The sequence below is a fragment of the Schistocerca nitens genome, chromosome 1 (genome assembly GCF_023898315.1).
Source record: "Schistocerca nitens isolate TAMUIC-IGC-003100 chromosome 1, iqSchNite1.1, whole genome shotgun sequence".
NCBI lineage: Eukaryota > Metazoa > Arthropoda > Insecta > Orthoptera > Acrididae > Schistocerca > Schistocerca nitens.
In genome coordinates, this window is record NC_064614.1 from 523,852,342 (window position 1) to 523,867,607 (window position 15,266).

The 15,266-nt window shown below is 40.6% G+C and overlaps 1 protein-coding gene across 2 annotated transcripts in view; it reads left to right on the top strand.

Annotated features, from left to right (window-relative positions):
- Positions 1-15,266, top strand: part of LOC126253369 (differentially expressed in FDCP 8 homolog A) — a 74,394-nt gene that overhangs the window by 39,106 nt on the left and 20,022 nt on the right. For both annotated transcript variants that reach the window (XM_049954652.1, XM_049954661.1), the window contains one exon: positions 1,927-2,148. In XM_049954652.1, coding sequence (XP_049810609.1) covers positions 1,927-2,148 — 222 coding nt within the window. The remainder of the gene's footprint in view (positions 1-1,926; positions 2,149-15,266) is intronic.

The following is a 15,266-nucleotide window of genomic DNA, read 5'->3' on the forward strand; positions in this document are numbered from 1 at the left end:
TACGAGTGGGTGTTGGTATCTGCATGTAGGTTGAGGCAGCGCAACGTTGAGTGTCACAGTGATTGACAGTTTGGTGGTACAATGCAAAATCAGGAACATCCTGAAACCAGCGCAGGGTCCCGTGGGCAGCAGTAACGGATGAGACTCCGCGTACGATACAGGCCAAGAAGGGTGTTCTGCCGGCTCTTACATTCCATAGTTGTTGACTCTTTGAGACAGTCACCAAGCAACAGAGCCTGGGCAGTCAGCTGTAGGTTGGCTGCGGGCTATCTGTGCCTGCATTATGCAGTAGAAGTGGCCACATCAACTTGATCCAGTGCCGGATGCTGCTGCGGGAGCAGTGTACTAACCTTGGATTCAAGGCTGGGCCTGAAATGGCATGTTGGCTGTGCTTGTCTTTAACAGCATGGCTGGTAAAGGGCTTTGGCACAGTCATCACCCAAGGGTGCTGCAGTGAGTGGGGTGGGTTTACATTAGCAAAATGAGACATACCTTAGAGAAGCAGTAAAGTGGCATGGAGCCGGAGAGGCTGGTGGAGGTAGCAGAGCAGTGGTTCTGCAGCAGTCATCACGGATTGTGGTCAGCTGTCATGCACACATCATTTGCTGGGGCAGCAGACAGTGTTTGCACCTTATGTCCAGAAAATATAGCAGCTGGGAGCCAGGGAGAAATTGTAGAAGTGAGTTTTTGTTATGATGAGCAGAGTAAGAGTGATTTGTGCCATCGAGTGTACCTGTAACTGCTTGTGTCCTGGCATTAGTGTGCAAGAAGAATTTGAATTGTCAGAACACAGTGGGACCATGTTCTGCCTATATTCGTAGAGCAGTGCTTCAATGGCACTTGAAAAGGAATAGCAAGGGTGTCGTGTGCTCTGATTGTATTGTATTTGTAATGCACTGAAATGGTATGAGACTGTGGTGTGTGTAATTGTCTCATAGAAATATGAGTTTTCTAATCTTATCACCAGTTGGTAATTACATGTTAGCTTGTTGTGGCTTGTAGATTGCATTGTTTGTGTGATATCTGTCCACTGTATGGTGAATGTGTTGGTTGTAGATGTGTGTAATTGTATTTTCCAATAAGGTAGCATTGTTGTGCAGTTTTTTTTTTCTTTCCTGTGGCCCTTATAAAGTTAGTCCGTGTAGGCTGAAGCCCTATTTCATATGAATGATATGTACACATTTATCTTATGTTAAGCAATTTTGTATGTTCTTAGCACTCCCTCCCCCCTTTGAAGCTTTTATTATATATAACTGTGGGAGGTTGGTTTGTGTGTGTGTGTGTGTGTGTGTGTGTGTGTGTGTGTGTGTGTGTGTGTGTGTGTGTGTGTGTGTGTGTGTGTGTGTGTGTGTGTGTGTCACTTGAAGTGAACTAATTTCAGTATCGAGTGCAAGTGTTTGTCTCGTTCATTTATGTGTGTACTCTGGTGTTATAAACTGTTGTTAATAAAACAAAACATTTGGTCAGAAGACCATCACAATTCCCATGTAAATACCTGTCTCAATGAAATTCTGTCAGAATCTATAGGTAAACAGTCCTATTTTCATTGTACAGTTTTGCAGAAAGATTTCCCATCACTAGCATCATGCAGCATGTAAACATATAAAATAAATGGGAAAGGGAAAAAAAATACATGGAATGCTTAGAATGTGAGGTTGAAGGAGACGGGTAACACACAGCATGTATTTGGAAAAGTAGAACAGTGAAAAGATGGCAGATTGAAAATTTGCGTCAGTCTATGACACACAGTTACGTGACTGAGGTGATGCAACACTGCTTAAGACAATGCCATAGCCTTTGTTTGCAGCCAGTTTTACCCATGTTCTAAGTATTTTTATATGTGTACACAAACACTGCTTGACACTATGAAGTTTGTCATAGCTTGATACTAGCTACATTTAAAACTTTTTAAAATTTTTGTTGCAGAAAATGAGGGAGGACATAATGATTATGAAGAAGTATTTCATTTCTTGCAAAGACGCAACTGAACAGCGGCTGTTGTGGCAACTGAAGGATTACAATCATTTCATTGATAATGTGGACACATACAGTTTACAGGATCTTATTGACACTAATTCAGGAAGACTGCCTGACAGACTAAGTAAGATCCATGCTGAATTCACAAAGCACATCAAGGAGGAATGCAAGGTAGAGTATTTAAAAGTCTATTATCATTATTATAAAAAGTGATAACCAGAAATATCCTTAATGAATACTGGAAAATCTTGGGAGATATACAGGGCATCCAGAAACAGTCTGAGAAACTTGTATAGGTGTTGGAGGGTAGGTTATGTTGAGAAATAATTGTTTAGAAAAAAAATTTGATATGGTGCATTATTTCTGAGCTAATTAGCATTGTAGTTAGCCAATCAGGCCATTGCACACACAAATTCATAGAGTAGATGATAGCGCACAAGACTACTCAGACTTTGGCTCAGGATCGATCCTCACTACCATCACAGTCCAATTTTTGTGTTGCTCTCTTGTTTGATTTTAGGACACTAAACAAAGAACACATTTGGTGGCACCAACTATAGCAGGCCACTTGAATTTGCGCACATGATGGCCTGATTGGCGAACTTCAGTACTAATTAACTCTGAAATGGCACAATGTATCAATTTTTTTTCTTTTCTTATCATTTATTTCTTAGCACAACTTACTCTGCAGCACCCTTAGAAGCTTGGCAGAGTGTTTATGACCACCCTGTATAAACAATGGAATGATTTTAGGTAGCCACTCACTGTCTAGTGCAAGGTTCAGTTTTCTGAATGTTGTGTGGGTGGCACTTCCTTCACACTCAGCATCCCTTAATCAGATGCCAGAAGATAAAAATTGCTTATGTTTTGCATGCTCTTTATTTGGACTTTTGTATGCCAGAAAACATGAATTCCATTCATCCAGTTTCTCTATTTGCCTTTTGTTGACATGTTTGTTGCTGATAGATGTGGAGCATAGCGCATGTTTCAATTAGGTTGAAGGAAAAAATCTTGGTTGTCAGTTGCTGAAGCCAACAAATTTGTATGCTGAAACCTAGTTGTGTTGATAGTTCCATTTCAATCACAGTTCAGTGTCCTTCAGACTGTAGAATTTTTTTATTTGGTTTGACTGTATATTTGGCGATGTCATCAGGCTTGCTTTATGTATCTTATTTGAATCATGCTGGATCTCATCATTGATGTATGCACCTTCCATGCAATAATTCCTCTTCGCCTTGGTTATGTCCATTCTACACTACAACTTTTTTAAATGAAAGCTTTATTCATTTTTTACTGTCTATAACATATACTTTTCGTTGTATGTACAAACGATACACAGCAGGGTGACACCTTTATTTCACAAAATTTGATTACATTGTTCTCTTAATATTTCTTCTGGGAAGGTCAATGCTCTTCTAGGGCAGTTGCCTCATTCACTGACATTATATGACCTCATCCGAGTAGGTATTTTCATATTGTTGTGGCTTCAACATTGTGATGCCCTCATGTCAGTCCCCACTTACATGAAAAATAAGACAGACAACAATCTTTTCTGGAAAAATGTACAACAACACAGAATTTTTTGTGATATTTTATGCTATAAAATATTGTCTGTCTGATAGTGAAGAGGTACAAATGTTTTGCTTCACCCACAGAAGAGTGGTGCAAAACACCACATATTCTCACACAGAGACAGAAGATCTTTTCATTATTTAACTCAAATTACATTCTGAAGATGTTTTTGAAACCAATGAAACAGTGTATCAACTAATCTTAAACCTTAAAACCTGCTGGGAACACCTACCAGACATGTAATTATCATTGCTCACTACCACCATTTTAAGGACAAGTTTCCTTGCACCACTTTCTCCTGCAAAACATAACAAAAGTTCTCTACACACCAACTCTCACACTTTTTGTTTTAAAGCAGAGGTGGTATCTTTTGCATCTACCTTCTCCAAATCACATTCAAGGAAGTGGAGGTCCTCCTCTCTTGTGTTCATATACTATTAGTTTAACGTATTTTCACTTAATATGTACATAAAAATTGACGTCCCCTCCTTTCCATTACACGCAAACTTTTTTATACTATCGCTATGCATGAGTATGCTTTTTTCCGTACTTTTGTATACTCCACACAATCCACTGTTATTTGGTCAACAAGCTGTATCAACAATGCCATCCCCATCCTCATTCAGTTGTTGCAACAGTGAACAAAACTCAAAACGCTTGTCTTTGTCATCATCATTGAGCTTCTGCACTAGCTCCAATTTGAATGGTTTCATAGACAGCTTCTGTCGCAGGACTTTCCACTCTGTCATTGGAGCCATTTTGAGTTCACAGTATGCACAATGCTCCAATTTCTTTGGACTCCTTATGAATGTCTCTCATACACACTCCACATTCACTTTACTCATACTGGGACGTCCACTTCTCTTTGCTGGGCACAAGCAAGTCATCGTAACAAATTTGTTGGTTCTAAACATCCATTGAACAGCTGTAGCACACTTGTTTTTGTCAGACTCCAACACACAGAAAGCTCGCTCCACACCTGAACTCACCATGTTTGCAACTAGTGCTGATTATCAGAAAATTACCAAACTACTCTGTGGCAGTATACAGAAGAAGAAGAAGGGGAAAAAAAACTCTCAGGGTTTCTCTTCAAAATGACGTATGTATGATATCTGTACAATGTTTGGTTCTTGTGCAATAAATAACTGAAAGTGTTCCCAGACTTCATGTATGCCCTGTATTTAACTGCAGCAACTCACTTAATAATTTTTGAAATTGAGGTATTAGCTTTGACCAAACTGTACACTGCCTCAAACAGTAGATACTGCAGTGCCACCACCCAGCCTTGGAGTAAAAGTTATGTCTTCAGCAAAAGTAATAAGAAGTAGTGAGAAAGCCACCTTAGAGCATCGCATTAGTGGCCAGAAGCCAGTAGTGGCCAGTGTGTTAACATGTGAGTCACAAATAACAGACGTGTAGATAAATGTGAGGCAAGTATAGCCGGGCGCAGCAGTAAACTGCACCACACGGTGGTAATCATATAGCAAGTTGGGCAATTCCACCACATCAGGGATCAGGGAAAGTATCTTGTTATGGGCGACGTGACTAGGTGTGAAGTTTTAGTGAAAAAATGGTGCACCAGAGGCATATAAATAAGTCTGGATTTTGAGACAGAGGGTGTCTTTTTCATTGCCGGGAACCAGCTGCGCCAAACGATACTAGAGCTATGCTAGACAGCAAATGACTGGGCACTTCCAGCAGCAGCCGTGGGTTTGAGACTGGGCTGCACCTGCTGCCAGCACTAAGTCCTTTGCTGACCCGCTGCCCGTGCCTTCTGCCATCAGTGCTGTGTTCCTAGTGAGACTTGGCATCATAGCACCAGCCAATGTCTTGATTCCTGCCCGAGAGCAGTGAGTCCTACCCCATCTTCATGTGCTGCAATGGTGAGGTGAGCAAGGCAAGGAGCCACGAAAGGTCAATGATGCAATGATGCCAAGGAAAACAGTGTACTAATGACATCAATGGCTGTGGCCTTTAAAGGCTGCCGAACTGCCGTGGGTCTGATGTCAACATCGCAGGATGCTGGCTTGGCAGCCAGAGTGGAAGCTGCTGCCCATACAATAGTGCTGGCCAGGGAAAACAGAGAGAGGCATATATGCCTCACTATGTCAAGTACTGGAATTAATGAAAGTCATTCTTAACTATCAGTTGTGTTTCCACTGGGCCCGCCAGCCAACCCCTCACCCTGTGACCCCTTCAGAGTTATTAGCAGGGAAATCTAACAAGAGAGGGAAGAAGTGAGATAGTACCCATCAGTATAGGTAATTCCAGCTCCAAGGAGGTTAATTCATTTATGGTAATATTGTCTGCTACACTGGAGATTCTGGCTGAGGAAGATTGCTGCCCAAAGCTTATAGGCTATAAGAGGGCACACGATGCTGCCATGACTCCATTTTGTGTGTAGTTGAAGCATTTAAAGGGCGCAGAAAAGACACAGATGAGGGACCTGTTGCTAGAGTTTCAGGCTCTGTCTTTTCTGCAAGGGCCATTGCCTGCTACGCCAGCCGCACAGCACAGGATTTCGGATTCCGATGGGGAACGAAGCACTAGTGTATTGGACACCGTACGGAATACCACACTATAAGCAGTTTTGGAGGAACTTATAAATCAACAATTGGATGGTGGGATAATAGAGTAATAGCTCTTGGGGTTGTGCTCAAGAAGTCTGTGGATGGTGCAGTTACCACCATTTCAACAGTTAGACTAAGATAGATGTGTACCCAGTTCTGAAGATCACAGAGACAACAGGTAACCTAAGGCAAAGTCAATACTTCTTGACAATGGACTTCAGGAATGGATACCATCATTTACAAGTTGTCCCAGAGGATAGACCAAAAATGGTGTTTTCAGCACCCTGGAGACACCATCAGTATAGTAGGCTGCCTTTTGGGTTAAAGAATGCACTGGCAACACTCCAATGGTTACTGAACAGAGTGCTGAAAGAATTAAAACTGCATCAATGTCTGGTATTATCATGACGACATAATTGTCTTTTCAAGGAATATGCAAGAACATAGGCAGTAATGGAGGGGAGTATTCAGGAGGTTACAAGCAGCTCATTTGACAGTAAATACTGAGGAATGTCACTCTGTGCTGGATGAAGTCAACCATTTTGGGCATGCGATTATAATTTGTTCATCATAAGAATAAGCCTGATATAAACATTACACCATGTATTCTCCCATGTATGCTTGAATCTCACTGGATTTCATTTCATGTGGAGCAGAAGCCAAACCATGTCCAGTAAATTTAAGTAGGATGATAAGGTTATGTTTTATACTGTGTTATACACACATAGACCGAGTGATAATGCCGGGCAACAGCATTAGCGGAGCATTTAACTTGGATAGCACTGGTAGTCATCTGGTCCAACTAATCTGCAAAAGATGTGAGCAATTGCAGTTCAGATGTTAAGAGAGATGAGCAGAGAAACAATATAGCTTCGGATGTCATTTAGTTTTTAAAAAGATAATGTAATAATATTCGCCGAAACTCCAGAACTATCCGCCAAAACTCCAGAACTACCACACGCTTCTTAGATGACCAGACGGAAAGCATAAAATGCTCTCGTTCTCACCTAACATAGTATTCTAATTACAAACAAGAGTGATGAAATTTCCTAATTTAAACACAGGGTAATTTTTCTGAGGGAGCCATGTGTGATGCAAAAGCATACTGCAGGGATTTCACTGTATTGTTGAATATTGAAGTCACTGAAGGTATTAATTGTAGTCAGTCGTGTGCTAATCTCTTAGCTCCTTCCTCATCCAAATCCAAGAAATACATTTCAGTTCTGGAACTGTCATCTGCTACACTGATAACGAGTTGACCAACAACAGATTCCACAAAGCCACCCAGGCATCGCCAATGACATGTGAAAAAGCTGTGTGCATTACTTCCAGTATGTGTGGCAGCTTAATAATCTTGTTATTTCTTGCGATAAATCCCTTAACTTGGCTCCAGATCAGTTCTGTTGGGTTCATATTGTAATGGTACAGTGGCAAATTTAAAAATGGAGCATTTGTATGGTTTGATCGATTCTGTTAAAATGATTGTTTTTCATGTTTCTATGACACCCATCACTCTGGTGTGTGTTAGACTACATTTGTGGTTTAAAACAATGGACATACTCCAAATAAAGAGTATTTGGTTTTTCATTTTTGTCGTAAAAGTTGCCATGCTTTCTTAATTTAAGCAACCTTTATCCCCATCTTTCATAACATATCAATAATTAAAAATTTATATTTGAAATGAAAACAGGGATTTTGCATTCAATATATAATTAGAAACAAGATGATGTTCTTTTTAAAGGTGATGAATTTTACAGTTATGAGATGTAAGTATTAAAAATCGAATGAAAAAATAAAGATGACCAAAGCAAAAAAAGACTTGAACCAGTGATCCATGAATTGCTCTAGATTATGAATCTACTACGCTACCGATTCTGCTATTCAGGGTGTACATAAAGTCCGGGAACGCTTTCAATTATTGATTGCGCAAGAACTAAACATTGTACAGATGTCATACGTATTGCATTTTGAAAAGGAACTCTGAAAATTCTTTTTTACAAACATTCGATATGCGAACCATGAGTCAACCGGCAGATGTCAATACGGTAATCAAATTCTTGCCGTACCTGTCCCAGCATGGCATCGTCGACTGTGGCAGTCACTTCCCGTACTCTTTCCTGGAGCTCTACTACATCACATGGTAGAGGTGGTACATACACCAGATCTTTCATGTGTCCTCAACAGATTAGTCACATGGGGTGAGATATCTGGTGATTGGGGTGGCCATTTCATGAACTCCAACACACAGAAAGCTCACTCTGCACCTGAACTTGTCATGGTTGTGACTAGCACTGACTATCAGCAAATTACTGAATTATGCTGTGGTGATATACATGGGGAAAAAAACTTTCAGGGTTTCTCTTCAAAATGACATATGTATGATATCTGTGCAATGTTTCGTCTTGTGCAATAAATAATTGAAAGTGTTCCCGGACTTTATGTACACCCTGTATATTCAGTGCACATTTGTTGGTTGGTTGGTTTGTGGGGGTTGAAGGGAGCAGACTACAAAGGCCATTGGTCCAGTGCACATTTGTACCTCAACTGTATCAAATAAAGTCCCTTGAAAAACTTCAAAGCCGATATTTTTCCCCCCTCTTTTTCCCCCCTGCAAATTTCTGAAAATGTTAATAACAACCAATTTCTCGGAACTTCTTAGCCGTATTCCATATGTTTGTTTCACTACGGAGCAGGAAGTAGCCTAAGGTATTTTCATACTGCGTAATAACAGCATGACAATCAGAGCACAACAGTACAGAGACTGACAGTGTAACATGATTTTTACAATAAACACTACATAGCTAAAGCGTGATTAAGGAAAATGTAGATGCCTGTTAATACATTAGAGTATCTTGAAGTTTCATTCAATGTAACTAAGTAATAAGATATCTGTCTAATACATATGGAGGACCTACTTCCAAGAGCATTAAGAACACCAGTGTATGTGTGCTACAGCATCTGACCAATCATCAGGTTTGTGTGTGTTGACATCAGGTTTATTCTTATGATGAACAGTGTATAGTAAGGATGGTGTAAGAACTGATCCTAGGTTAGTACAAGCAGTGTAAGATTTTCCAGTACCATGAGCAACCAAGGAGTTACAATCTTTATGAGTCTCATGAATTATTATTGGAAGTCCATAAAGGGATTTGCATATATTGCAAGGTCGCTCACACAGTTATTGAAAAGGGGTATTAAGTTTGTGTGGTTGGAGGGATGTTAGGGAGTGTTCATGAAATTAAAAAGGGTATTAATATCAAGTCTGCTGTTGGTGTTTCCAGACTTTCAGAAGTAGTTTATATTTTCATGTGATGCATTGAAACATGCTCTTGGATGCGTGTTAAGGCTAGAGGTCAGTAGTCAAGAAAACTGTAATGCCTTTGCATCAAGACAGTTAAACACAGTGGAGAGGAATTATTCTACAATGGAAAGGGAAGTGCTTAGCTTGGTGTACAAGGCAACCTACTTACAGTAATACCTCTATGGAAGGAAATTCAAGATAGTAACAGAGCATGCTGCTTTGAAGTGGTTACTATTTTGAAGGACCCATGAAGTATTAAAACTCAGTGAATTTGAATAGGAAGTGATGCAAAAGCCAGGCATGCAGCACAGGAATGAGGATAGGCTAAGCAGAAAAATAGCTGTAGTAAAAGTTCTGTGTCAGGCCCCTGAGGAACAGGTGGCTGCAAAGTGAGCCGACAAAGAATGTAGACAATATGGCAACCGACAGTGGTTTAGTGTGCATGACAGATTATTATGTAGAGAAACAAAATTAGGACCACTAGTGGTGGTGCCAGCCAAGTTGAAGCAAGAAGTACTACATGAAATGTGTAAAATTATGACCACAAATGGTGGTGCCAGCCAAGTTGAAGCAAGAAGTACTACATGAAATGTGTGATCACATTTTATCAGTCCATATGGGTTGCAGGGCAATGAATTGGAGAATGGCGGAAAAGTATTAGTAGAAGGGAAGAAAGAATTGTGTCAACCAGTCCCTCAGGAATGGTGTGGATTGTGCACAGTGGACAGATTTTAATCAGAAGTAGGTACTATTACAGAGACTGCCAGAACCAATGGGACACTTTAGTTTCATTGGGGTGGACGTGTGAGACCCTTTCTGCTGAACATCAGCAGACAATTCTTTTGCGCTGATTATAATGTTGCATCGTGAAGGTGCCCACGCTGGATCAACAGGCAGTCACAGTTGCGCAGGCATTGGTTATAGGTTGATGTTGAAGTTTAGGGTGTTTGAGACAATTATTACAGTCCAACGGATGAACCTCATGTCAGACCTGAAGGAGGGTTTTGCCAGTTTTTAAAAGTAAAGAAGTTGAAGACTAATCTGCTTCATCCACAAGCTAACAGAAGAATGGAATAAGTTCATCAGACAGTTGGGAAGTTGTTTAATTATTATGTGAATGGAACAATTCAGATTGCTATACTATCTACCCTTCATAGTAAGTGCATACAACTCCAAAGAACACATTAGCACAGGGTTGTTGCCATTTGAGGTGGTGAATTGGAAAAACATGTCATTGCTGCTTTACATTATTAGTCAGAAGGGAGATAGGGAAGGATAGAGTTTGCAGGGATGGTAAGGGAAGTGCGGAGAAAGGTCCAGTGTGCAGATGATAAGACATTGGAAAAGCAGGAAGAGACAGTGAAGGGAGGTCTAAATACCTCATGCTCCTTATGCATTGAGGCCAAGGAAGTAATTGATATATATTGTGAGTTTGAGTTTTCTGTGTACTGTGCTTTTGTGTATAGTTTAGGGCATTAACATTGTTTAAGACATAAGTTATATGTTTGTATTATGGGAGGATTTATCATTAATATGTTAAGACATGCTGTTCAGAGACAGCAGGCTTCTGAGAGGGGAGAGGAAGGCAGGAGATACTGATCCTTGTCCTCAGGTTGCCATATGGAAGAAAGACTGAAACATAAGAATGTTAGGTTTGGCAGTGCTGTACCTCTTCGCTGGTGGCAGAGCGGGTGAGATGCAGGCTTGTTACTTGAACAAAGGAGTTAAGACATGGTGTCGTCCAGTTGCAAATGGTCATTAAGTTTAGTGTTTAATTTGTGGGAGTTGCAGAATGAAATTAGGTGGAGGAGATGGTTTCAGGGATACAACAGTTAGCAACTAGTAACGAGAGGCTGTGAGAGGTCTTAAAGAAGCACAGAAATTTGCTCAGGGCATATGCAGGATTAAAAGAGAAGATGCAGGAGGTAATTGAAATGGTACCACAGCGTCCAGGAGAGTGAAAAGGGGATGGATAACTGCTGTTTGAAAGTGGCATGTTAAACAACAAATGCGTGCTTTGACAGCTTACTAAAGAAATCATGGATTGTGCCAGAGCTTCAGCTAGCACTCTAAACTGGGATTTAGATGTAGTGCAAACACAAATGCAAGTACTAGGTGCAAGAATAATGATGACAAGGCTATTGCAATCACTAGATGATAGCATCTGGGATCCAAGAGTGATCACGAATTCACAGGAAGCCGTCCATCAGATGCTACATGGGCAGTTAAGTCTAGTCTTGCTGTCACCTGAGCAGTATCTGAAAGAGTTGAGGAAGGCTCTAGGAAAATTACCACCGGAATTGCAGTTAGTAGCAAAGCCTAGCAGCCAGAACTTCTACTACCATGGTGCCACAGGGAGTGTAACAAAGGATAATGTGAGGTTGTATGTATCAGTATGGATTCTGGTATCAAGCAAGCATGCAGTATTTAGATGTTACCCAGTGCACTCTTAGCTGGCAGAGTTAGCAGAAGTTGGGAAATGTGTGCAAGTGAGAGAGGAAGGGGTGCTACTATTGGCAGAAGACTGGATCGACATATGATAATGACCAAAGGTGAGTGGAAACAGTGTCAGAGTGGGGTAGTCACCATGAGCCCAACTCGTGAAATTGCAACACATGGGAACACTTGCATCACACAATTCTTCAAGGGTAAAACAGAGAGACATCCTCATCTAAAAGAGGTGACAGAACCAGAACCTTATTTTCAAAGAAGAGGATTAAATTGGTTAAATTCAGTGTACAGTGTCATAGTGGTGGCTGCCAGTTGCTATGAGCAAGGGTAATTCATGATGGCAAGATGGTTAGAATTGCAAGGTAGTGGAGTGTTAATAAATGGGACTCTGTGTGGTATTATGAGACTAATATTTCATTTACCAGCGGCTATGGCAGGATTTCCTTTGTGGATTGTGACACAGCCTCAGCTGTATTGGCGAGATGAATCTCTAAAGATGTTGTCCAAACATAACCTTACCTTCCTTAACTACACCTGGGAACTGAGACTGGACTATTAATTAAGTCACGTGATAGTTGCACAAGAGGGGTAGATCATTGTGGAGCTGCTGTTGCAGCATGTGGAACACTATCAGGATGGTAACGTCAGGTAACCATAACCTTGAATGTCAATTTCTGATGCCCAGCCTAGCTCTTATGTATTTGAGACAATGAACAGTGTTAAAACCTGATCCAGGGGTAATTCAAGTTCCCATAGACTGGATCCCCAGAGCAAGAGATGAAAGACAGATTTACAAAGTTGCAGATTAATATAGCAATTGCATAGTAGTTTACAGTAGTCGCTATAGTATTATGTACTTGATTTACAGATTAAGGTCAAACGTAATGACAGTAGGAGGAGGGAGGAGGAGATTAGTGTTTAACATTCCATTGGAGGAGATTAGTGTTTAACATTCCATTGACAGCGAGGTCATTTGAGACAGAGCGCGATCTTGGATTTGGGAAGGACGGAGAAAGAAATTGGTCATGCCCTTTCAAAGGAACTGTCATGGCATTTGTCTTGAGCGATTAAACGAAATCACAAAAATTATAAATCTGGATAGCCAGACGCATTTGAAGCAGTCACCCAGAATGTGAGTCCAGTGTGTTAACCGTTGCACTACCTCACTCAGTGGTTATCACAGTAGAGAACCAGGTTGGAGCATGACACGAGGGCACAGGTCTTCTCCATAGAGGGTGGAGGAGGCGGGGGGGGGGCTGTGTAGTATTGTTATCCAGTCTTGGAGAAAAAGTTGTGTCTTTAGCAAAAGTAAGAAGTAGTTGTGAAAAAGCTGCCATAGAGCATTGTGTTAGCAGCTGCGAGCCAGTTGTCACATTTGTGGCAATGTGGCTCACAATAACAGATAAGCAGAGGATTGCAAGGCAAGGATAGTTGGGCGCAGCAGTAAAATGCACCGCACATCAGAAATCATGTAGTAAGTGGGACGATGTCACCACACCAGGACAAGTCTTGTTGTTATGGACATCGTGATTACCGTATATGCCAGGTTTTAGTGTAAGAATTCAGTATGTTCTACTACATTTGACTGTGTATGATATCTTGAGGTTTTGATAAGTCTTACTATTTTTTTAAATAAAGTCCTTAAAATTATGACTAGTAAACTGCAGGTCTTATTGGTTAGTAGTCAGCATGGCTTTCCCTCATCTTGAAAATATTCTTTACACTAGATTATCACGGTTGCTTGTTTCGTAGGATTTAACTTCATATGGTTGGACCAACATTCCATGACTACAGAAACATAAATACTCTTAAAGTTGGCAGATAAGAGTATAACAATGAAAGATACAAATTCTCACATTGTGAAATTGGATTTTGTATTTCTGTGCTATATAGCAGGAATTCAAGGAATGCAACCTGACCCTGAGCATATACCAGCTACTGAGGATTATTCCGAACCTGGGAGCATTAAATGCCTGCATTTCTACACTTATCTGGATTTTACAAGATATTAAATAAAGATCAAGTAATGAATTATCCACGGTTATTAAGCTTGTTAAGGAAAACATTCATCCGCATCTGCATCTACAGCTATGTGCGTAGTCAGCAATCCGCCATTGGTGCATGGTGGCGGGTACCTACTACCATTACTAGTTATTCCCTTTCCTATTTTACTCGCAAATACAGCAAGAAAAAATGACTGTCTATATCCCTTCATACAAGCTTTAATTTCTCTTATTTTATCTTTGTGATTCATATACAGTGTGTGCATTGACAACAGTAGAATCATTCTGAAGTCGGCTTCAAATGACAGTCCTCTAAATTTTCTCAATAGTGTTCCATGGAAATAAGGTTGTCTTCCCTCCAGGGATTTGCACTTTGAGTTCATGAAGCATCACCATAATATTTGTGTGTTGATCGAATCAATCAGTAACAAATCTACCAGACCACTTCTGAATTGCTTTGATGTCTTTCTTTAATCTGACATGGTGGAGGTCCCAAACACTCAAGCAGTACTCAAGAATGGGTCACACTAGTGTTCTGTATCTTGTCTTATTTACAGATGAAAGACACTGTCATAAAATACCCCCAATAAACCAAAGTCGACCATTTGCCTTTCCTTCTACTATCCATATATGCTCGTTCCATTTTATATTGCTTTGCAACTTTACACCTAGATATTTAATCATGACTGCCAAACAGACTACTATGTATGCTGTATTGTAACATTACAAGAGTGTTTTTCCTACATACCTGCATTAACTCACATTTTTCTACAGTTAGAACTAGCTGCCAAATACACCAACTAGAAATTTGTCTGGTAAGTCTCCCCTGGCTCGGGGTTCTGGGTGACTTTTTCTAAACTATACCCCTTTCCCTAAACCTCTCCATTCCTTGTCCTTCACCCCTCTTCCTTCTCCTTCAACTCTTCTGCCAGAAGGAGGAGCCTCTGGCTCCGAAAGTTTTATGCTTAGTGAGTACATTTTTTATCTATCCATTTACATTATATCATCATCATCATCATCATCATCATCATTTAAGACTGATTATGCCTTTCAGTGTTCAGTCTGGAGCATAGTCCCCCTTATAAAATTCCTCCATGATCCCCTATTCAGTGCTAACATTGATGCCTCTTCTGATGTTAAGCCTATTACTCAAAATAATTCTTAACCGAATCCAGGTATCTTCTCCTTGGTCTACCGCGACTCCTCCTACCCTCTACTGCTGAACCCATGAGTCTCTTGGGTAACCTTGCTTCTGCCATGCGTGTAACATGACCCCACCATCTAAGCCTGTTCGCCCTGACTACTACATCTTTAGAGTTCATTTCCAGTTTTTCTTTGATTTCCTCATTGTGGACACCCTCCTGCCATTGTTCCCATCTACTAGTACCTGCA